Source organism: Pantherophis guttatus, chromosome 15, assembly GCF_059756535.1.
Source record: "Pantherophis guttatus breed Tessera chromosome 15, ASM5975653v1, whole genome shotgun sequence".
NCBI classification, from domain to species: domain Eukaryota; kingdom Metazoa; phylum Chordata; class Lepidosauria; order Squamata; family Colubridae; genus Pantherophis; species Pantherophis guttatus.
In genome coordinates, this window is record NC_142077.1 from 1,268,112 (window position 1) to 1,291,500 (window position 23,389).

Genomic DNA, 23,389 nt, shown 5'->3' on the forward strand with positions numbered 1-23,389 from the left:
TTCTATGCTATGCTATGCCATGCTGGGCTATACTATGCTATATTTTTTATTCTATTCTATTTTCTTCTATTTTCTTCTATTATTCTATTCTATGCTATGCTATGCTATGCTATTCTATTCTATCTTCTATTCTATAAAATTCTATGCTATTCTATTCTATATTTTCTCTTCTCTTCTCTTCTCTTCTCTTCTCTTCTCTTCTCTTCTCTTCTCTTCTCTTCTCTTCTCTTCTCTTCCTTTCCCCTCTCCTCTCCTCTCCTCTCCTCTCCTCTCCTCTCCTCTCCTCTCCTCTCCTCTTCTCTATTTTCTATCCTATCCTATCCTATCCTTTCCTATCCTATCCTATCCTATCCTATGAGGACCCAGATTGTTGGGGGCTCTGTAAACTGCTTAGAGAGGGCTGCAAAGCACTGTGAAGTGGTATATAAGTGCTATTACTATTGCTATTGCTATCTTGTATTTTCCATTCTATTTTATTCTCTATTCTATTCTAGATTGAAAAATAAACTAAACTAAACTAAACTAAACTAAACTAAACTAAACTAAACTAAACAAATAAAATAAAATAAAATAAAATAATAAAATAATAAAATAAAATAAAATATAATAAAATATAATAAAATATAATAAAATAATAAAATAATAAAATAAGCAATACCATACAGGAGCCTTCTTAATTGGCCAGCAGGGAGTTCCCCTCTTCCTGCCTTTCCAAATTTGCAGCTCAGGCAGGCCCTCTGGGCTGGGGGAGAGGCTCCCCCTTGCAGCTCAAACTTTCCTTTGGCCGCTGTGCACTGGCTCAGGTGAGCCGTCCCCCACGGCTGGAAGGACGGTGTCACCTGCTAGTGCAAAGCGTCGTAGTTGGAGGCGTGCAATGAGGGGCCTGGTGCATCTGGCCAGCCTGCACAGTGTGAAAGGGGGGGGGGTTGTTTCCTTCACCGTTTTGTGCCCACCTTCTCCCCTGCTGGCACGCCTAAACGACTCAATTAGGGATGGTTTTAGATGCTGATAATAATTTTATTTTTTTTTTAAACAAAAATGTTTTCCATCTAATTAGCTAGGACATTAGTCGGTGCCTCCATCTTCCATTAGAACAACAAAAAAAAAAGCATTTTAAATGTACTTTTAATTTATGTGCGCCTTGAATTCAGCCACAAGGGGGGCTGAGGGAGGGGGGCGTTGTGGGGTGGGGAAAGGACGGGCAAGATTGGCAGGCGGTCGAAGCGGTGAGATTGACAGCTGAACGGAGAAGCTTTCCAGATGGATTGGTTGATGTCATTGAGAATAGGAGGCAGCTTCTGGCACTGGACGGGCTGGCACGGAACGCATGAGGCGGAGGGGATCCTAGAGGTCATTTAGACCAGCCCCTTGTTTCGGTGCCTGGCAGTAATAAAAGAAATTCTCATTAAAGATGTTTCAGTACCTCGGATAGCAATTTATCACTTGTGGGGGGCGGGAGGGAAATAGCACCAAAAAAAAAAAGGGACATGACACGTTTTTCACACTTACGACCGTGGTCACGAGATCAAAATTCGAGCGCTTGGCAACTGATTCGTGCTTACGACGGGTCGCTGGGTCCCCTTTTGCAACCTCCTGATAAGCAATGTCAACAGAGGGGAGGGGAAACCAATTCTTAAACAACAGCAGCAGCAAGGAAAGTCGTAAAGGGAGGCCAAACTCGCTTAACCACCTATCTCGCTGGAATTTTTCGGGCCCGGTTGCCGTCGTACTTCGAGGACTGCCCGGGCATCCCAGGAGAAACCCTTTCTGTACTTTGAAACCCAAAAAATAATAAAAATAAAATTACAGATGCAGACGCTTGGCAATTTGCCGAAATCTCGGCAGCGTTACTGTTTTTAAGGACAGAGATGCCCCCCTCCCGAATTAAATTGTTGATCCATTTGGTTCAAAAAAAAAGAGAGAAAGAAATAGTAATAAAAAAAAAAAAGAAAGAAGAAGATTGGCAGCACAGAATGAGAATATTATGACTTGGCTCAGGCGGAATCGGAATTTCCGGCTGCCAAAATTCTGCATTTTCAAGATTAGCCTTAATGCGTTAACTCAACCATCTGTATTTACCCGCAGGGCAAACGGCTCTTGCGTCAGAATAGAATAGCTTCACAGGGGAGAGAGAAAAAGGCCAATTAGGCTGCAAAACAGGGCTTCGGGCCAGGAGAGGCGGCAAGCGGCTGACTTTGGCGGAGGGTGAAAAGCCCAGCCTCGGGATTCCTTCCTAGACGGGATGGGAGACCACCGGGAGATGACCGCTGCTCATGAGGAAGTCCGGAATTAAATCCGCCCTGTGGGATAAACTTTCTGCTACGAAACAGTCTAGACCAGGGGGGTGGGGTCTCAGTGGGTTTTCACTTTTAAGATGAGTGGACTTCAAGTCCCAGAATGCCACAGGTTTTGTGGATGGATGGATGGATGGATGGATGGATGGATGGATGGATGGACGGACGGATGATAGATAGATACAGACAGAGAGACAGAGAGTCAGTCAGTCAGACAGACAGACAGATAGGAGAGAGAGAGAGAGAGAGAGAGAGATGGATGGACGGACGGACGGATCGATGGATGGATGATAGATAGATAGATAAATAGATAGATAGATAGATAGATAGATAGATAGATAGATAGATAGATAGATAGACAGACAGACAGATAGGAGAGAGAGAGGGATGGATGGACAGACGGATGGATGGATAGATGATAGATAAATATAGACAGATAGGAGAGAGAGAAGGATGGATGAATGGACGGATGGATGGATGGATGGATGGATGATAGATAGATAGATAGATACAGACAGACAGACAGATAGATAGACAGACAGGCAGACAGGAGAGAGAGAGAGATGGATGGATGGACGGACGGATCGATGGATGGATGGATGATAGATACAGACAGACAGATAGATAGATAGATAGACAGACAGACAGATAGGAGAGAGAGAGGGATGGATGGACAGACGGATGGATGGATAGATGATAGATAAATATAGACAGATAGGAGAGAGAGAAGGATGGATGAATGGACGGATGGATGGATGGATGGATGGATGATAGATAGATAGATAGATACAGACAGACAGATAGATAGATAGACAGACAGACAGATAGGAGCGAGAGAGGGATGGATGGACAGACGGATGGATGGATAGATGATAGATAAATACAGACAGATAGGAGAGAGAGAAAGATGGATGAATGGACGGATGGATGGATGGATGGATGGATGATAGATAGATAGATACAGACAGACAGATAGATAGATAGACAGACAGACAGATAGGAGCGAGAGAGGGATGGATGGACAGACGGATGGATGGATAGATGATAGATAAATACAGACAGATAGGAGAGAGAGAAAGATGGATGAATGGACGGATGGATGGATGGATGGATGATAGATAGATAGATACAGACAGACAGATAGATAGATAGACAGACAGACAGATAGGAGCGAGAGAGGGATGGATGGACAGACGGATGGATGGATAGATGATAGATAAATATAGACAGATAGGAGAGAGAGAAAGATGGATGAATGGACGGATGGATGGATGGATGGATGGATGATAGATAGATACAGACAGACAGATAGATAGATAGATAGACAGACAGACAGGAGCGAGAGAGGGATGGATGGACAGACGGATGGATGGATAGATGATAGATAAATACAGACAGATAGGAGAGAGAGAAGGATGGATGAATGGATGGACGGACAGATGATAGATAGATAGATACAGACAGACAGATAGATAAGACAGGTAGGAGGGGGGATGGATAAATGGACAGACAGTTGGATGGATGGATGGATGGATGGATGATAGATGATAGATAGACATGACAGATAGAGACAGAAAGTCAGATAGACAGATACAGAGATAGATAGTAGATAGATAGAGAGAGAGAGAGACAGATAGATAGATAGGATAAATTGACAGATGACAGATAGATAGATAGATAGATGATAGAGTTCATAGATAATTCACAGATAGAGAGAGTAGATAGATATAGATAGATAGATGGATGGATAGTTTTGCTTAGTTTAAAGCCTCCAATAATATTGAACAGACACCAGCAAAGGCCTTCCTAGAGGCCCGCGAGAAGATCCCTCCCATTCACGGGTCATCCCAGGTAGACTGCTCCTGCATAGGGAGGTTCTACGATCACCACCACATACCCCAGCCGTTCCTCTTTTTCGCCCTGGAAGCAATCCGGAAGGCAAAATTTTTTTAAAAAAGGCAGCAAGTGGGGTGCCATGGAAGAGAGACCCGTCCCCCCCCCCCAACTCTCCCCAGGCCGGAAGGAGATTTGTGTGGGGAGGGGAGGGGAGGGGAGGGGAGGGGAAGGAGTCCATTTTGAGTGTCTTCCCTTCCTTTCTCCTTCTCCCCCCCATCCCCCCCCCCCCCAGCTGCTGCTGTGAGATCCGAACTGGGCTGACCTTGGCCGTCCCCATTCGAGCTTTTGTGCGGAGTGACAAACGGTGTGATAGGACACACAATAAGCTTCCTAAGAGCAGGCCGACAATGGAGGGGTTTTTAATGGATGGCGCTCCCCTTCCTCTCTCTTTTTTGGGGGGGGAAGGAAGACATTGATTTGACCCTGCAAATCAGGCAGGCAGCCGGTCGGTCATTAAGAGACTTAACGGGCATCAAAAGGAGGTTTATTATCCCGGAAAGCCTAATGGCTCTTGCCTTTTAATTATTATTTTAATGACATCTTTGTTATCTCCGGCAGGGCAAATATTCTCCTTTTTTCTCTCCCCTCTCTCTCCTTCCTGGCCCAATAAAGGAGAAAGACAGCCTCGCTTCTTCCCTGCCGCAAAAAATGCAGGCAGTCCTCGACTTATGACCATAATCGAGGCCCGAAATTTCTGTCGTTCAGCGAGGCAGGGGTGACTTTCCTGGCCACCGTCAGTAAGCGAATCGCTGCTGTTGTTGAGCGAGTCACCCGGTCGTGAGACCATGTGATCAAAATTCAGACGCAGACAGTCCTCGAGTTACGACCATAATGGAGCCCCCAATTTTTTGTTGTTAAGCGAGACAGGGGTGACTTTCCTGGCTACCGTCATTAAGCGAATTGCTGCCATTGTTGAGCGAGTCACCCGGTTATGAGTCATGTGATAAAAATTCAGACGCAGGCAGTCCTTGAGTTACGACCACAATGGAGCCCCTAAATTTCTGTTGTTCAGCGAGACAGGGGTGACTTTCCTGGCAACCGTCATTAAGAGAATCACAACTGTTGTTCAGCGAGTCACCCGGTTGTGAGATCATGTCATCCAAACTCTGACACAGGCAGTCCTCGACGTACGACCACAATGGAGCCCCCAAATTTCTGTGAGACATCTGTTAAGTGAGTTCTGCTCCTTTCCTGCCACCGTTGTTAAGCGAATCGCTGCGGTTGATAAGTGAGCAACCTTGGGACACAGCAACGGTCATAAGTATGAGTCAGTTGCCCAGTTGTTTGAATTTGGATCACGTGACCACGGGGACCCAACGGTCGTAAGGGTGAAAAACGGTCATAAGTCACCATTTTCAGTGCCGTTGTAACTTCAAACGGTCACTAAATGGACTGTTGTAAATTGAGAACTACCCGTACTCGGCAAATGATGGTCGCAGTGGCCAGGAAGGTCGTAAAATGGGACGACGTTCACTTAAATGGGGCAAAATTCACTGAGTAACAGAAACGTTGGTCTCCATGACGGTCGTAAATCGAGGACTGCCGGGGATTATAAAACTGCTACTCAGTTTGGCGTTCAAATTTTCTAAATGGCTCTTTAAAAAATTGATTTTTCTCCTTCTTCTGGTTTTTTTTCTCTCTCTTCTTCTTTCTCCTCTTCATGGAAATCCTTAAATTTTAGGAGAAATTAAGATTCCTAATATGGATTTTATTCGCTGGGCTCCGGTCAGTGATTTATATTGTGCGAATCAGGTGACTCCTGAGTTTAAAGCCAGTTTTTTTTTTGGGGGGGGGGTTGTTTTTCTTTTCAAAAGGGGTCGCAGAAGGGGTTGAGACTCACTTAACGACTGCCTTGCTTAGCAACGGAAATTTCGGGCTCCATTATGGTCCTAAGTGGAGGATTCCCTCTATGCCATCTAAAACAAATGCCGTTGTAAAATGGAGCCAAACTCACTTAGCGATGTAGCCGCAGAACAGTGGCTCTCCGTGTCGGTCGTAAGTCGAGGACTACATAGGATTCCCTGCCACAACAAGGGATGCTTGGGAAGGCTTGTTTGCCAGGTAAACAGGCTGCCCAAGCGAAGTCATGGATACGACATCCGCACACGCCTCTCGTAAAAGGCGAAAGGCACTCCGTCCATGCTCAGAGGAGCCAACCCACCGGCCTTATAAAAAAAGCCGGGCGGTCGGAAATGAGATTTTTCTCCGCCTCGTTTGGGAATCGGATAATTGCATTGGAGGCCCTGGCAGATGTCGGAAGCAGCTGGAGGGGAATTGCAGGGGTCTCCCCTCGCCTCGCTTCCCGGTTCGGGTTGGGGGCTCTCCCGAGGAAGCCCCTCTTCCCTCAAAGCCCAGCCTCCTCCTCTGGACCCCCCCCCCAAAATGGGAGGCCCTGCATATTTTGGGATGGAGGGAGGAAGGAAGGAAGGAAGGAAGAAAAAGAGAAGGAGGGAGAGAGAGAGAGAGAGAGGAAGGAAGGACAAGAAGGGAGGGAGGGAGACAGAAGGTCAAAGGAAGGATGGAGGGAGGGAGGGAGGAAAGAAGGAAAGAAGGAAGCCCCTCTGCTACCGGGATCGAGATAAAAACAGGCCAAGCTTCCTTCCTTCCTTCCTTCCTTCCTTCCTTCCTTCCTTCCTTCCTTCCTTCCTTCCTTCCTTCCTTCCTTCCTTCCTTCCTCCTCCTCTTTCTTTCTTTCTTTCTTTCTTTCTTCTTTCTTTCTTCCTCCCTCCCATCCTCCCTCTCTCCTCTTTCTTCCTTCCTTCCTTCCTTCCTTCCTTCCTTCCTCCCTTCCTCCCTTCCTCCCTCCCTCCCTCCCTCCCTCCCTCCCTCCCTCCCTCTTTCTTCCTTCCTTCCTTCCTTCCTTCCTTCGCTCACACCCTCCCACCCTCCCTCCCTTCCTTCCTCCCCTCCTTCCTTCCTTCCTTCCTTCCTTCCTTCCTTCCTTCCTTCCTCTTCTTTCTTTCTTTCTTTCTTTCTTTCTTCGCTCATACCCTCCCTTCCTCCCTTCCTCCCTCCCTCTTTCTTCCTTCCTTCCTTCCTCCCTCCCTCCCTCTCCTTTCTTTCTTTCTTCTTTCTTTCTTTCTTTCTTTCTTTCTTTCTTTCTTTCTTTCTTTCTTTCTTTCTTTTTTCTTCCTTCTTTCCTTCGCTCACACCCTCCCTCCCTCCCTCTCTTCCTCCCCTCCTTCCTCCCTCCCTCTCTCCCTCCCTCCTTCCCACCCACCCACCCACCCACCCATCTATCTATCTATCTATCCCTCCAATCCCGTAATGCACTCAAAGGCAAACTAGAGCAAATTTATTTTGTCCCTTAAGAAACTAATGCTGGAAAGGGAACATTAATAAAACCCACAAACACCTACAGTAAAAGCATAATAAAACATGATTGCCACACACAAGCCTGGCCATACAACAGCTCCCTTTGCGGTATTAAAATCAGGCTTGGTTACAGCGGGAAATGCCGGCCAGAGCCAGGAAGCTCATTGCGGGGGCGTCTGGAGCCAGTGGCTGAGGCTTTAGAGCCTTCTGCAAAAATTGGGGGTTCGCTGCACAATCCTACAATTTCAATTTTGTTTTTGTGTCTCTTGGTCTGCGTCTCTTTTTTTTGGATTATAATTTAGGTTCGGTTCAGGTGATCCGATTCGGAAGCTGTTTGTGAAAATGTTTGAAATGAGATTTTATTTATTTATTTTTTTTTGCAGGGGGAAAAAATAAACATTTAACTGATTGGCAGCTGCATCGCTTTTCATTTCAACTCACTTACTAGATGGACTAAAATTGCACGTGGGCAAGACTTTGCTGGGACGTTATGGAAGGAAGTTGGGCACGTAGTTAGAATTTTGCATTTTGCACAGTTTGGCCGTTTTGTGCATGCGTGGGGATTTTTAAAAAGTGCTGATCTCTTTTAAAGATGGGCAGCTGTCGATCAACTAGGGGAGGTCCACCTATCCTTCAAATCAGCGAGGACAGGACGGGAAGCAATGGATGGAAACTCATTTCTAGAAGCAGCTTAGAAATAAGGAGGAATTTCTTGACCATGAGAACAATTAATCAGCGGAACAGATTCCCTCCAGAAGTTGGGGCTGCTCCATCACTGGAGGTCTTCAAGAAGAAGAGACTGGACAGCCACTTGTCTGGAATGGTCGAGGGTCCCCTGCTTGAGCAAGGGGTTGGACTAGAAGACCTCCAAGGTCCCTTCCAGTCCTATGATTCTATGATTCTGAGATAGGTAGGTAGGTAGATTAGATGAGACAGACAGATAGGCAGATGGATGGATGGATGGATGGATGGATGGATGGATGGATGGATGGATAGTTAGATTAGATGGATGGATGGATGGATGGATGGATGGATGGATGGATGGATAGATAGAGATAGATAGATAGATGATAGATAGATAGATAGATAGATAGATAGATAGATAGATAGATAGATATAGATAGATAGATAGATTAGATGAGACAGACAGATAGACGGATGGATGGATGGACAGACATTAGATAGATAGATAGATAGATAGATAGATAGATAGATAGATAGATAGATAGATATAGACAGACAGACAGACAGAGGGGTTAGACTAGGGGGTTGGACTAGAAGACCTCCAAGGTCCCTTCCAACTCTAATTGGAAGGGACCTTGTTCTAATTAATTGGCTCTGATTAATCTGTCTCGTAAGTTCTTTTGTGCTTGCAAAGTTTTGTTTATCGCTGGTCCATGTTGCCCTCCGTCCTTCAACCAAGGAGACGTCGCTTACGGATGGTTGGGTGGTTGATGGGGGGGTCTTACTTTCCTCCAGAGAAGGAAGGAACAACCGCTGGAGCTGACCCGGAGGGGGTGGGGGGTGGGGGAAGGGCTTGGGCAGGAACCAACTGGTGGGCCTGAGACTGACTCACCTCCGAAGCCCTTTAGATCATTTTGGGTGGACCCAAACAGAGGGATGGTTGCGTTGGGACAAGAGAGAAAGACGATCGCCGGGAGGAAGCTTTTCAAGGAGACACTGGACATCCATTTGTCCAGGGATGGTATAAAGTCTCCTGCTTTGAGCAGGAGGGTCAGACTAGATGGCCTCCCAAGGTACCTCCCCACTCTTCTCATTCTGCATCCTGACAGACCTTCTAAGCCATGCCCCCTTCTCTCCTTCTCTTCCAGGAAATCGCTGCCTACCTAATAACATTCGAAAAACATGAAGAGTGGTTAACAACGTCTCCTAAGACCAGGTAAGAACTCCTCTCCTCTCTCTCTCTCTCCATCCGTCCTCCAGCTTTGCTACATCAACGCTGGTGCCTTCGAGGGGGGAGGGCGAGAGGTGGGGAGGGGAGGGGGGGCTGGGAAGGATGGGTCTGGCTGGGGAGGAGGAACCCCCCTGCCCTCAACCCAACCGGCCATGCTCGGGAACTCCTGACGCCTGGGGTCTCCTTCGTTGACTTAAAACAGGGGTATCAAACTCAACTTCATTGAGGGCCGCATCACGGCTGTGGTTGACCTTGGGGAGCCGGCCGGCCGTGGCCAACTGGGTGGGTGTGGCCAACTGGGTGGGTGTGGCCAACTGAGTGGGTGTGGCCAATTGTGTTGGAAAGCAATCTTGATGTGTTGGGTGGACAAAGAGGCTGGCATCTCCAAAGGGCTACGGTTGATTTTGGCTCGGCGTTGGTGGATGGATGATGGGGGCTGAAGGATGGGGCGTCTCTTGTTTCCACCCTTGTGGCCTTCTTCCGAACGGCGGGGAGGGTCTTCTCCTCCCCGAGTGAAAAGTAACTCCATTGCAGAGAAGATCTGCTTGGTGGACCCCCTCAGCATCTTCTCCCTTCCTTCCGTCCTTGCGAGACAGCTGCCGACATCTGCCCCCACTTTCCAAGGGAAGGCAGGTTTGGGAAACATTGCAACCCACAGCTTCAGGAGAAATTGGGGTTTCTCTCCCCAGAATTGCTTAACTCCCACAATCTCAGGTGCCTTTTTACCACTCCCGGGGGGTTTAAGAAGCATGGGGAGGTTGTATCCAATAGAAGAGAATATTTGTCGTTTTAGGTGGAAGAGGGGGGTCTTTGGTGCTCTCTGAGATGGGTGGTTTCCTTGCAGGCATTTTGTGACCCAACTAGGGAACATCATCAGTGCTAGAAGGGAGTGGGGTTTATAAGGTGGGGGGAGGAGGAGGAGGACTGTGGGGTCCCTGGAGCTCTCTGAGCTGGGTGGGTTTCTTGCAGGCGTTTCATGACCCAGCTTGGTTACATCATCAGTGCTAGGAGGGAGTGAGGTTATGTGAGAGGAGGAGAAGGAGGGAGGAGGAGAGGAACTAGAAGGAAGGGAGGTGATCTGTCCCCGTCCCCACACACACACCACACAGCCAGCCGAGGGTTAAGGAAACACTTTGGAACGCACTCAGTTCTTATCTTCCTCTTGGCAGCGATAGACACACCGTCTGCCAAGGGACTTTATTTTCACAAACAGACAGATAAGATACGAACGTTCAAGAAAGTCCAAACAGGAAATAATATTCCTCCCAGCAGTTCCGGATGAGGCTTCAGTGACTATTCAAGGTTTACTTTTGTTCGTCACAAAAGATTCTTGGCCACAACCCTCTATTATATAGTCTCTGGGGTGTGGTCTCTGGGGTGTGGTCCAGTGACTCAGTTCTAATCCCTAGCACGCCTCCCCAGCTGCTGCAAACGTTTATCACGTCTTCGGAGGCGTGCGTCCAGGAATGAGGTGTCATTATCACTCTGATTTGAAGCAGCTGTTTCTTCTCCCTCGGCCGGCACTTGAAACAATGCCAGAGGGGAGGGGCCTGGAGAGGGAGGCCTGGCTGACTCCTCTTCCTCATGCTCGGAGCTTTCTTCCTCCGATGGGACAGGCTCAGAGGGCGGGGCCACAACACTATCCCCCACCGCAGGGCCCTTCCCCCGGGTCTGACGGTCGGGATGGGGTCGGGACGGGAACTGTTCGTGGAAAGCCCGCACCAGGTCAGGGGCCTGAACGGCAGACGCATCCACCCAGGTGAAATCCTCGGGCCCGTACCCCTTCCAGGCAATGAGGTATTGGAAGCGCCCCTTCAGCCAACGGGAGTCCCGGATACTGTCCACCTCGTACGTCGAGGCATCGTCCTCGTCGGCTGCGGCTGGGGGGGCAGGCGTTGGCGGGCGGCGGAGATGGCTTGCGGGGGCCTCAGGGACCAGGAGGGACCGATGAAAAACAGGGTGGAGCCGCATGGAGCGGGGTAGAGTCAACCGGTAGGCCACCGGATTGATGACAGCCTCGATAGGGAAGGGACCGATAAAGCGTTGGGCCAGTTTCCTCACCGGCCGGTCCGTGGGGAGGTGTTTTGTGGACAACCACACCCGATCTCCTACTTCCAGCGGTGGCGTCGCCCGGCGGGCGCGATCGGCGAATCGTTTATAATCCTCTTTCGCCCGGATCAGCTGCCGCCGCACCAGTTGCTGCACCGCCTGCAGCTCCGAGAGGAAGTCCCGGGTCTCGGGAACAGGGGAGTCCATGATGGTCAACGGGAAAAGCCGTGGATGGTATCCGACGTTGGCATGGAACGGGGTCATCTGGGTGGAGGTGTGTTGGGAGTTATTAAAAGCGAACTCCGCTAGGGGAAGGTACTCGGCCCAGTTGTCCTGCTGCTGGTTGACAAAACAGCGGAGGTACTGCTCCAGTATGCCGATGACCTTCTCCGTGCCCCCGTCAGTCTCCGGATGGTGCGACGACGACAGGCACACCTGCACCTCCAGCGCGGCCATCAGGCTTTTCCAGAAGCGGGCCGTGAACTGGGCCCCGCGGTCCGAAACCACCCGGTCCGGCAGGCCGTGGAGGCGGAAGATCTGTTGCAAGAACAGGCGAGCCGTGGTGCGGGCCGAGGGCAGGCCGTGGCATGGGATGAAATGTGCCATCTTCGTGAGCGCATCCACCACCACGAGGACGGTCGTGTACGTAGCGGACAGGGGCAGGTCTGTCAGGAAGTCCATGGAGATGGCTCCCCACGGTCTCTCCGGTGTCGGCAGCGGCTGGAGGAGTCCGGGAGGGGGGCCGGACACGGCTTTGGCCTGTCGGCACGTCACACAGGACGTCACGTAGGCGTGCACGTCGTGCCGTACCCGAGGCCACCAAAAAGTCCGCGTCACCAAGTTCAAAGTCTTAAAGAAGCCGAAGTGCCCCGCCGCGGGGTTGTCATGGCACTGGTTCATGACGAGGGCTCGGAGCGGACTCGTGGGCACGTACAACCGACCCCGGTGTCTGAGCAAGCCCTCCTCCACGGTCCATGGGGACGCGGGGCCGACGTCCGCTCTCCGCTGCTGCGACCAGTCGTCCCGTCGCTGCGCTTCCAGCACCTGAGCCCGCAGGTCCACCGGTTCCTGGACCGCGGCCAAGGAGTCCGCTGGCAGCACCGTCCGGGGGGGAAGGGAATCCTTGGGGCAAAAGTATTCCGGCTTACGGGATAGCGCATCCGCCCTCTGGTTGAGGTTGCTCAGAATGTATGTGACGTGGAAGTTGAACCGGGCGAAAAACAACGACCACCGGATCTGCCGCTGGTTCAACTTCCGTGCCGTGGTGAGGTGCTCCAGGTTCCGATGGTCCGTCCGCACCTCCACCTGGTGTCGGGCCCCCTCGAGGTGATGTCGCCAAGCCTCGAACGCGGCCTTGATGGCCAGCAACTCCTTTTCCCAGATGGTGTAGTTGCGCTCGGAAGGGTTGAGTTTCCGGGAGTAGTATGCGCAGGGAAAAAGAGTGCCGCCATCCACCGGAGCCTGTAGCAGCACCGCCCCAATTGCCACGTTGGACGCGTCCGTCTCCACCACGAACGGACGGTGTGGATTGGGGTGCCTCAGGACTGGCTCTGTGAGGAAGGCCTGCTTGAGGACCTCGAAGGCCTGCTGCTGCGGGGGCCCCCACTGGAACGGGACCTTCTTCCGAAGGAGCTGGGTCAACGGCAAGGTCAGGGTGGCGAAGCCCGGGATGAAGGTCCGATAGTAGTTGGCGAATCCCAACAGACGCTGGATGTCCTTCACCCGACGCGGGGGTTCCCAACTGCGCAAGGCCTCCACCTTGCGCGGGTCCATTGCGATGCCCTCGGGGGTGATGATGTGCCCGAGGAACTCTATGGAAGTCTGGAAGAAGTAGCATTTCTCCAACTTCGCATAGAGCTGGTGCTCCCGCAGGCGCTGCAGGACCTGGCGGACATGCTGGAGGTGACTTTCCGGGGTCCGGGAATAGATCAAAATGTCATCCAAGTAGATCACCACGAACCGATCCAGCATGTCCCGGAACACATCGTTCATCAAATGCTGGAAGACCGCGGGGGCGTTGGTCAACCCGAACGGCATGACGGTATACTCGAAGTGTCCATACCGAGTGCCGAACGCTGTCTTCCACTCGTCCCCCTCTCTCACGCGCACCAGGTTGTAGGCCCCTCGGAGATCAAGCTTAGTGAAGATCGAGGCCTCCCGCAACCTCTCCATCAGCTCCGGGATCAGCGGCAGGGGGTAGCGATTTCGCACTGTGATGGCATTCAAGCGCCGGTAGTCGCAACACAGGCGCAAGTCCCCCGTCTTCTTTTTAACGAAGAGGACCGGGGCCGAGAGCGTGGAGGTCGAAGGCCGGATGAACCCACGGGCCAGGTTCTTTTCCAGAAAGTCCCGTAAGGCGGCCAGCTCGGGCTCCGACATGGAGTACAGGCGACCCGAGGGCAGGGGCGCGTTGGGCATTAGGTCCACCGCACAGTCGTAGGGTCGGTGCGGGGGCAAGCGGTCCGCCTCCTTCTCGCTGAACACGTCAGCGAAGGGCGTCAGCTCCGGAGGCAAGGAGACGTTTGGGGCAGAGACGTCCTGGCCGGCGCAGGTGTGGCGAAGGTGGTCGACACACTGCAGGCTCGGGAACGAGATGGCGTTTCTTGACCACGCCACCTGAGGGTCGTGTGCCCGAAGCCAGGCCATCCCCAGGACCAAGGGAAAGTGCAGATCCGCCGTTACGTAAAACTGGATCGCCTCCTCGTGGTTCCCGATGGCGAGGCGCAAGGGCTGGGTAGCGGTTTTGATGGGCCCCGCCACGAGTTCCCGCCCATCTATAGTTTCGACCCTCAACGGAGGGTCCACTGGAACCAAGGGGACTTTGTAATGGGCCACAAAGGCCTGGTCCATAAAGTTCGTGGTGGCCCCCGAGTCCACCAGCGCGTGCGCCTGGAGCCCTTCCGACCGGTTAGCCAACAACACCCGGGTGTTCAAAATCAGGTGCCGAGGGGGCTCACAGTCCACAGCCGCCGACTCCGGCGGGGCATGGTCACGTGCCTGACCCAGAGTTTCCCCTAGGCCAGGCCTGGCCCGTTTCCCGGCTGGTCACGCCGAGACTCCGGAACAGGCTTGAGCGGTCCACTCCGCTTCCGGGGACACGAGGCGGCAAAATGTCCCGCCTCGCCGCAATAGAGGCACAACCCCCCTTGACGTCTCCGCATCCGCTCCTGGGCCGTCAGTTGAGGTCTGGCTGCTCCAAGCTCCATGGGCTCCTCAGCCGTCGCCACAAAACGCTGTGCGGTCCGGAGCGCTGTCGGTGCGAAACGCGGGGGTGCCGACTCTGTCGATGGTTCCGGAAGAGCCCGACGGGGCCGTCGCCGTTGCAGGCGGGCGTCGATGCGCAGGCATTGGGTCACCAGCGCGTCGAGGGTCGGTGGCGCCTCCACACGAACCAGCTCGTCCTGCAACTCGTCGGAAAGGCCGTCCTGGAAGGCGTCCATCAGCGCCACCTCATTCCAAGCCGAATCCTGGCCTAGCAGTCGGAACTCTGCAATATAGTCCTGCAGGGGGCGCTTGCCTTGGCGGAGGTCCTTGATGCGCCTCGCTGCCGTCTGCACCCGGAGGGGGTCCTCAAACATGGTGCGCAGGTGTTGTAAAAAGCCCTGAAAGTCCAGGAGCAAGGGGCTATCTTGCAACAACAGAGGCGTGGCCCATCGGGCGGCAGTGCCAGAGAGGGAGCTGATAACAAATGCCACCCGAGCCCGGTCATCCGGAAAATCCTCCGGCCTCATCGCCATAAACAGTTGGCATTGTCCCAAGAAGGCCGGAAACATCTCCTGCTGCCCAGAAAACCTATCTGGCACGTTCACTGGGCATCTCGGACGGGGAGGGGGAGGAGGTGGAGCTGCAGGAGCATTTCCCAAAGCAAGTTGGGCAGTTAGCTGTGCTACTTGCTGTTGCAGAAGCTGATTGGCCTCCAGCATCTGCTGTATCTGCTGCTGCAGCTGTTGGTCCATCGTGGGTTAACGATGGAGTATGGGGGTGACGAACAAGATGATCTGTCCCCGTCCCCACACACACACCACACAGCCAGCCGAGGGTTAAGGAAACACTTTGGAACGCACTCAGTTCTTATCTTCCTCTTGGCAGCGATAGACACACCGTCTGCCAAGGGACTTTATTTTCACAAACAGACAGATAAGATACGAACGTTCAAGAAAGTCCAAACAGGAAATAATATTCCTCCCAGCAGTTCCGGATGAGGCTTCAGTGACTATTCAAGGTTTACTTTTGTTCGTCACAAAAGATTCTTGACCACAACCCTCTATTATATAGTCTCTGGGGTGTGGTCTCTGGGGTGTGGTCCAGTGACTCAGTTCTAATCCCTAGCACGCCTCCCCAGCTGCTGCAAACGTTTATCACGTCTTCGGAGGCGTGCGTCCAGGAATGAGGTGTCATTATCACTCTGATCTGAAGCAGCTGTTTCTTCTCCCTCGGCCGGCACTTGAAACAATGCCAGAGGGGAGGGGCCTGGAGAGGGAGGCCTGGCTGACTCCTCTTCCTCATGCTCGGAGCTTTCTTCCTCCGATGGGACAGGCTCAGAGGGCGGGGCCACAACAGGAGGGAGGAAAGGGAGCAGGAGGAGGAGGAGGACTGTGGGGCCCTTGGTGCTCTCTGAGCTTGGTAGTTTTCATGCAGACATTTCATGACCCAGCTTGGTTACATCATCAGTGCTAGAAGGGAGTGGGGTTTGCATGGAGGAGGAGGAGGAGGAGGAGGAGGACTGTGGGGTCCTCTCTGAGCTTGATTGTTTTCATGACCCAGTTAGGGAACATCATCAGTGTGAGAAGGGGAAGGCAGCGGTTTGCATGGAAGAAGAGGAGGAGGAAGAGGAGGAGGAGGAGGACAGCTTAATATTGGAAGGAAAATTGTCTTGATACAGGTCAAATATCCGAACACCTTAAATATTCCTCTTTTTCCTGTATTTTTGGGGTTCGTGGTGGTGGAATGGATCTGAATCCACCCTCTTGGCCAGTCCTCAGATATTTTCAAATATTGGAATCCGATGCTTTCTGCCAAACGCAGTTATATCAAAGATTCAGCAAATCTTTGAACAGAACAGACACAAATTCCAAAACGATCTGGCATCTATTCAGTCCCTGAGATGTTGGAGCATGGGAGTTTTTGAGGTTTCGAGGAGCAGATTAATTCCAGGTCCTCCCTCCCCCTCCCTCCCTCCCTCTCTCTCTCTCCCTCCCTCATCTATCTATCTATCTATCTATCTATCTATCTATCTATCTATCTATCTATCTATGTAAAATTAATTGCTGCAGTTTAATGCTGAGTTAATATAAACAGGCCTCTTGGTATTAAAGAATTAATGACATTGATCTCGCACTGGACCGGAGCAGGCTCCCATTCTTCGGGGCGGGGGGCGGGGGGGGGCTGCTTTCCTCCTATCCCACCCCCTCTGCTACTTAATTTTTTTTAAAAAAATAAAAACGACTTGCCCAGCTGTGACCGTTCATGAAGTTTCTTAATGAAAGGACGCCTGACGCCAGCCGAAAGCCTCCTGCTTAACCACCGCAAGCCAGGCTGAAGATGGATGGCTCCTGAGAGGGTTGCCCCCCCCCCGCTTCCCTCCCCTGCTGTGGGCATGGTCTAAACCTGGCCTTAAGGTGGCTTACACTAAGCTACCATCCCGTTGTCCATGTTGCAGCTTGCAAGGAAATCTGGAGAATTTAGTCAGGGGGTTAGGGATAGATAGATAGATGATAGATAGATAGATAGATAGATAGATAGATAGATAGATAGATGATAGATAGATAGATAGATAGATAGATAGATAGATAGATAGATAGAGATAGATAGATAGATAGATAGATAGATAGATAGATAGATAGATGATAGATAGATAGATAGATAGATAGATAGATAGATAGATAGATGATAGATAGATAGATGGATGATAGGTTGATAGATAAGATACATGACAGACGATGGATGGATGGAGAATTTAGGCAGGGGGTTAGGGATAGATAGATAGATAGATAGATAGATAGATAGATAGATAGATGATAGATAGATAGATAGATAGATAGATAGATAGATAGATAGATGATAGATAGATAGATAGATGGATGATAGGTTGATAGATAAGATACATGACAGACGATGGATGGATGGAGAATTTAGGCAGGGGGTTAGGGATAGATAGATAGATAGATAGATAGATAGATAGATAGATAGATGATAGATAGGTAAGATACATGACAGACGATGGATGGATAGATAGATAGATAGATAGATAGATAGATAGATAGATAGATAGATAGATAGATAGGAGACATACAGACAGACAGACAGATAGGGATGGATGGATGGATGAATGGATGGATGAATGGATGGATAAGATGGATGGATGGATGGATAGATGGATAGATGGATAGATAGATAGATAAATAGATAGATAGATAGATAGATAGATAGATAGATAGATAGATAGATAGATAGATAGATAGATAGGTAAGATATATGACAGACGATGGATGGATGAATGGATGGATAAGATGGATGGATGGATGGATAGATGGATAAATAAGATAGATAGATAGATAGATAGATAGATAGATAGATAGATAGATGATAGATAGGTAAGGTACATGACAGATGATGGATGAATGGATTGATGGATGGATGGATGGATAGATAGATAGATAGATAGATAGATAGATAGATGATAGATAGGTAAGATACATGACAGACGATGGATGGATGGATGGATAGATAGATGATAGATAGGTAAGGTACATGACAGATGATGGATGAATGGATGAATGGATTGATGGATGGATGGATGGATAGATAGATAGATAGATAGATAGATAGATAGATAGATAGATGATAGATAGGTAAGATACATGACAGACGATGGATGGATGGATGGATAGATAGATGATAGATAGGTAAGGTACATGACAGATGATGGATGAATGGATTGATGGATGGATGGATGGATGGATAGATAGATAGATAGATAGATAGATAGATAGATGATAGATAGGTAAGATACATGACAGACGATGGATGGATGGATGGATAGATAGATGATAGATAGGTAAGGTACATGACAGATGATGGATGAATGGATGAATGGATTGATGGATGGATGGATGGATAGATAGATAGATAGATAGATAGATAGATAGATGATAGATAGGTAAGATACATGACAGACGATGGATGGATGGATGGATAGATAGATGATAGATAGGTAAGGTACATGACAGATGATGGATGGATGGATGGATGGATGGATGGATGGATGGATGGATAGATAGACAAGACAGATGGGTGGGTAGATGAATGGATTTGGATGGATAGATTAATAGATAAGATACCATGGCAGATGATGGATGGATGGGTGGATTTGGATGGATAGATGAATGGATGGATAGATAGATCGATCAAAATTCAGGCGCTGGATTGACAATGGTCCCCTGGCCTCTCTTTGCAATCTTCCCAGCCTGCTCCTAACCAGATTCGCTTAATGACCGTATGATTCGCTTAATGACTTCATCGATTTCCTAAACAACCAGGGCCAGCCAGGGCGTAAAATTGGACGGGGGTTCTCCGCCTTGCTTAGCAACGGGAATTCTTGGTCCCAAATGTGGCCGCAAGTTGAGGACTACCTGAGATAAACTCAGGTTCGTGGTTGGCAACCAACCAGAGGCCTCCTCTCTCTCTCTCTCTCTCTCTCTCTCTCTCTCTCTCTCTCTCTTTGCCATAAATTATTCGCTAGCGGTGATGATGAGTAAACCCGGCAGTTTTAAACAAGATGGTGAATTTCGCTGCGATTTTGTTTCTCCGCCCGCAATTTATTGGCTCGGAAGCTTCTGCTCCGCAAATTTTATCTTCTTCAGGAATTTCCAAGTGGGTTGCATTTGCATTTTGCATTTTATTTTATTTTATTTTTATTCATCCGTAAAAACACGAGAAAGAGAGCGAGAGAGAGCGCTGGGATAAGAGCTAATTCTTTTTTATTATTGCAGGCAGACATAAAAGAAAGTTTGCGAAGGCTCCAGTTTATTGTTGGATTTGTGTTGGGAAACTTTTAAGTTGTGTGATTAGGCAACCTTGGCGCAACTCCTGATTTAATGCAAAGGTGTGTGTGTGTGTGCCGGGCGGAAGGACCGCCATGCAATCCTGTCGGTAGACGATACGGTTTACAGGTGGTCCTCGACTTACAACAATTCATTTAGTGACGGTTTGAAATTGCACCGGCACTGAAAAAAAAGGGGCTTACGGCCGTTTTTCACACTTACGACCATTGCAGCGTTCCCGGGAGGGGGTGTCATGTGATCAAAATTCAGACGCTCAACCACTGACTCGTATTTATGACGGTTGCCGTGTCCCGAGGGTCATGTGATCCATGAAATGGCATATGCCTATATCGGTTAAAGGATTACTTTGACGGTGGATGTGATCAGAAGGAGACAAACGCACAAACCTCCACTCCCGCTTTGCATCTGGTGTCAACACAGCCATTATTGCTTCCCTCCCCCCCCCCTTTTTTTTTGGGGTGAAAAGACGCTAATACGTTAACTTCAGCATTATTAAAGCTAATTAAAAGCGAAATGCCACATCAAGATAAATTAGCAGGCTAGCCTTTGTGATGGGCTGCCTTTGGTGTGATTCTTTTCATCGTGGTTATTTCCTTCCTTCCTTCCTTCCCTCTCTCCCTCCCTTCCCCCTTTTCTTCCTTCCTTCCTCCCTTTTCTTTTCTTTTACCTCCTTCCTTCTTTCTTCCCTTCCCCTCCCTCCCCTTTCTCCCACCTCCTACCTTCCTTCCTTCTCCCTTCCCTTCCTCCCATTTCGTTTCCTTCCTTCCTTCCTTCCTTCCTTCCTTCCTTCCTTCCTTCCTTCCTTCCTTCCCTTCCCTTCCCTTCCCTTCCCTTCCTTCCACTTCCTTCCATCCCTCTCCATCCCATCTCATCCTATCCCATCCCTTTTTCCTTTTTCTTCTATTTCCTTCCCTCCCTCCCTCTCTTCCCCCTTTTCTTCCTTCCTCCCTTTTCTTTTCTTTTACCTCCTTCCTTCCTTCCTTCTTCCCTTCCCCTCCCTTCCCTTTCTCCCACCTCCTCCCTTCCTTCCTTCTCCCTTCCCTTCCTCCCATTTCTTTTCCTTCCTTCCTTCCTTCCTTCCCTTCCCTTCCCTTCCTTCCACTTCCTTCCATCCCTCTCCATCCCATCCCATTCTATCCCATCGCTTTTTCCTTTTTCTTTTATTTCCTTCCTTCCTTCCCTCCCTCTCTTCCCCTTTTCTTCCTTCCTCCCTTTTCTTTTCTTTTACCTCCTTCCTTCCTTCCTTCTCCCTTCCCTTCCTCTCATTTCTTTTCCTTCCTTCCTTCCTTCCCTTCCCTTCCTTCCACTTCCTTCCATCCCTCTCCATCCCATCCCATCCCATCCCATCCCTTTTTCCTTTTTCTTCTATTTCTTTCCTTCCTTCCCTCTCTCCCTCCCTCCCTCCCTCTCTTCCCCCTTCCCTTCCTCCCTTTTCTTTTCCTTTCCTTCTTTCCTTCCTTCCTCCCTCCCTCCCTTCCCCTCCCTTCCCTTTCTCTCACCTCCTTTCTTCCTCCCTTCCCCTCCCTTCCCTTCCTCTCATTTCTTTTCCTTCCTTTCTTCCCTTCCCTTCCCCTCCTTCCACTTCCTTCCATCCCTCTCCCATCCCATCCCTTCTTCCTTTTTCTTTTCTTCTATCTCCTTCCTTCCTCCCACCCACCCACCCACCCACCAGCTAGCTAATCCACAACAGAGTGGGTAATCATTAGTGTGAATTCATAACAAATAGAATACGTGAAATGGCCGCCAACTACAGTAACTTCGCAGGAATTTGCAATACTTTTGTGATTTCTCAACAAAATTAGGGAAATTAATTAGGTGTTCTTGCCGAGAATGAAAAGCAGGGAGGGCGAGGGGGGCTTATCCGATTGAAAGCTAATCTGGTTTATGAAGTCTGAGTTCACTCGTTGAAGAAACAATCGTCCGCTTTATATTTTCTGCTTTGTGTGCTGCGCAATTTTGAAGAGGAAAATAAATAAGGTTTTTCTACTTTAGAAGGATTTGAAAGACTCCTTCCTTCCTCCCTCCCTTTCTTCCCTCCCTTTCTTCCCTTCCCTTCTCTTCTCTCCCTCCTTCCCACTTTCCCTCCTTTAATTATCCCTTTTCCCTCCCTCCCTTTCTCCTTCCTTCTTCTAATCTTCCTTCCTTCCTCCCTCCCTCCCCTTCCCTTCCCTTCTCTCCCTCCTTCCCACTTTCCCTCCTTTAATTGTCCCTTTTCCCTCTCTCCCTTTCTCCTTCCTTCTTCTAATCTTCCTTCCTTCCTTCCCTCCTTCCTTCCCTCCTTCCTTCCCTTCCTTTCCTTTCCCTTCTCTTCTCTCCTTCCCTCCCACTTTCCCTCCTTTAATCTCCCTTTTCCCTCCCTCCCTTTCTCCTTCCTTCTTCTAATCTTCCTTCCTTCCCTCCTTCCTTCCCTCCTTCCTTCCCTCCTTCCTTCCCTTCCTTTCCTTTCCCTTCTCTTCTCTCCTTCCCTCCCACTTTCCCTCCTTTAATCTCCCTTTTCCCTCCCTCCCTTTCTCCTTCCTTCTTCTAATCTTCCTTCCTTCCTTTTTTCCTTCCTCTGTGCCTCCATCCTTTCTAATCACCCTTCCTCCCTCCCTTCCTAGATCAACAAATCAGTGGGATTACTTGTCTCCAGAAGTTGTGGACCGTGCTCCATTACTGTCTCCAAGGGGGTTGGACTAGAGGACCTCTGAGGTCCCTTCCAACTCCGCTAATCTGTTATTCGCCACCATTTATCCCATCAGCAGGCCAACGAAGCAGACAATTTGATTCCAAACAGATATAATCCGAGTCACTAATGCAAGGAGATTATGACGTAGGTGGTGTTGTGTGTTTCCCCTGCACATCCACACCACACACACCCACAAACACACACTCAAGTTCGCTGGAGGCTGCTCAGTTTTATAAACGACACGGTGTCCCTTTAAGGGAATTATTATTATTATTATTATTATTATTTGGGAGACATTTGGCATGTCAGGATGCATCTTAATTACCTGGGGATTCGGCTTTCTGACACACCGGAGGGAGAGGGGTGTGTCCTGCAGGTGGGGGAGGAATCTGTGCAAAAATATTAAAATTAAAAATATTAATATATTTGATCTAATTAATGGCGGTGTTAATTGATGAATTATTCAGCGTTTGTGTCAAAACAGGGGCAGTAAATATTAATAATCTGCTTGACGGAGGGAAATTTCATTAGAACTGAGATTAGTCAAACTTGGTTAGGAGCGGAGAGCGGAAACAACGGTGGGGCTGAATTAATGAACATGGATAAGGTCAGGATGCTACCTCCCGTCTCTTTGCCCAGGGAGGGAAAAAAACCCACCCTTTAAAAGGAGGAAAAAAAAAAAAGAAAAGAAAAGAGGAGAAAATAATCCTGTTGTTTTGAAAGCAGCCAGCTAACGTTTCCAGATAACTTGCATTGCATTTTTTTTTTCTGATGCTCTTTTTTTTTTTAATCCTTGACAAATCGTCCTCAAGGTTTCTCTGTTAATTTCGCGGCCGAAGGTTTGTTCAAGAGCAGATTCCTCACTCTGGCAGGATCGGAGTTGATCCCTGTCCAGATGGATTTAACGGAGTAAGGAAAACGTGGAACCCAGCAGGAAAATCTTGGTGTCCTGGCGGACGATCCCTTAAATAGGAGCCAGCCGTGCAGCGGCGAAAAAGGCCAATGCAATCCTTGGCTGCCTTAGCAAAGGGGTAGAATCCAGACCAGGCGAAGGGTTATTATGACAGCTTTATAAGGCCGCACGTGGAATATTGCATATTATACATATTATAAAAAAGAGGTTGAGGCTCTAGGAAGATTGCAGAGAAGAGCAATTAAGGGGCTGGAGGCGAAAACACAGGAAGAACGG

General features: G+C 49.4%; 1 protein-coding gene across 4 annotated transcripts in view; it reads left to right on the forward strand.

The window, feature by feature from the left end:
* The window catches only part of CAMTA1 (calmodulin binding transcription activator 1), a 348,998-nt gene that overhangs the window by 97,883 nt on the left and 227,726 nt on the right, over positions 1-23,389 (forward strand). For all 4 annotated transcript variants that reach the window (XM_087879234.1, XM_087879233.1, XM_087879232.1 and 1 more), the window contains exon 3: positions 9,338-9,405. In XM_087879234.1, the coding sequence (XP_087735360.1) occupies positions 9,338-9,405 (68 nt within the window). The remainder of the gene's footprint in view (positions 1-9,337; positions 9,406-23,389) is intronic.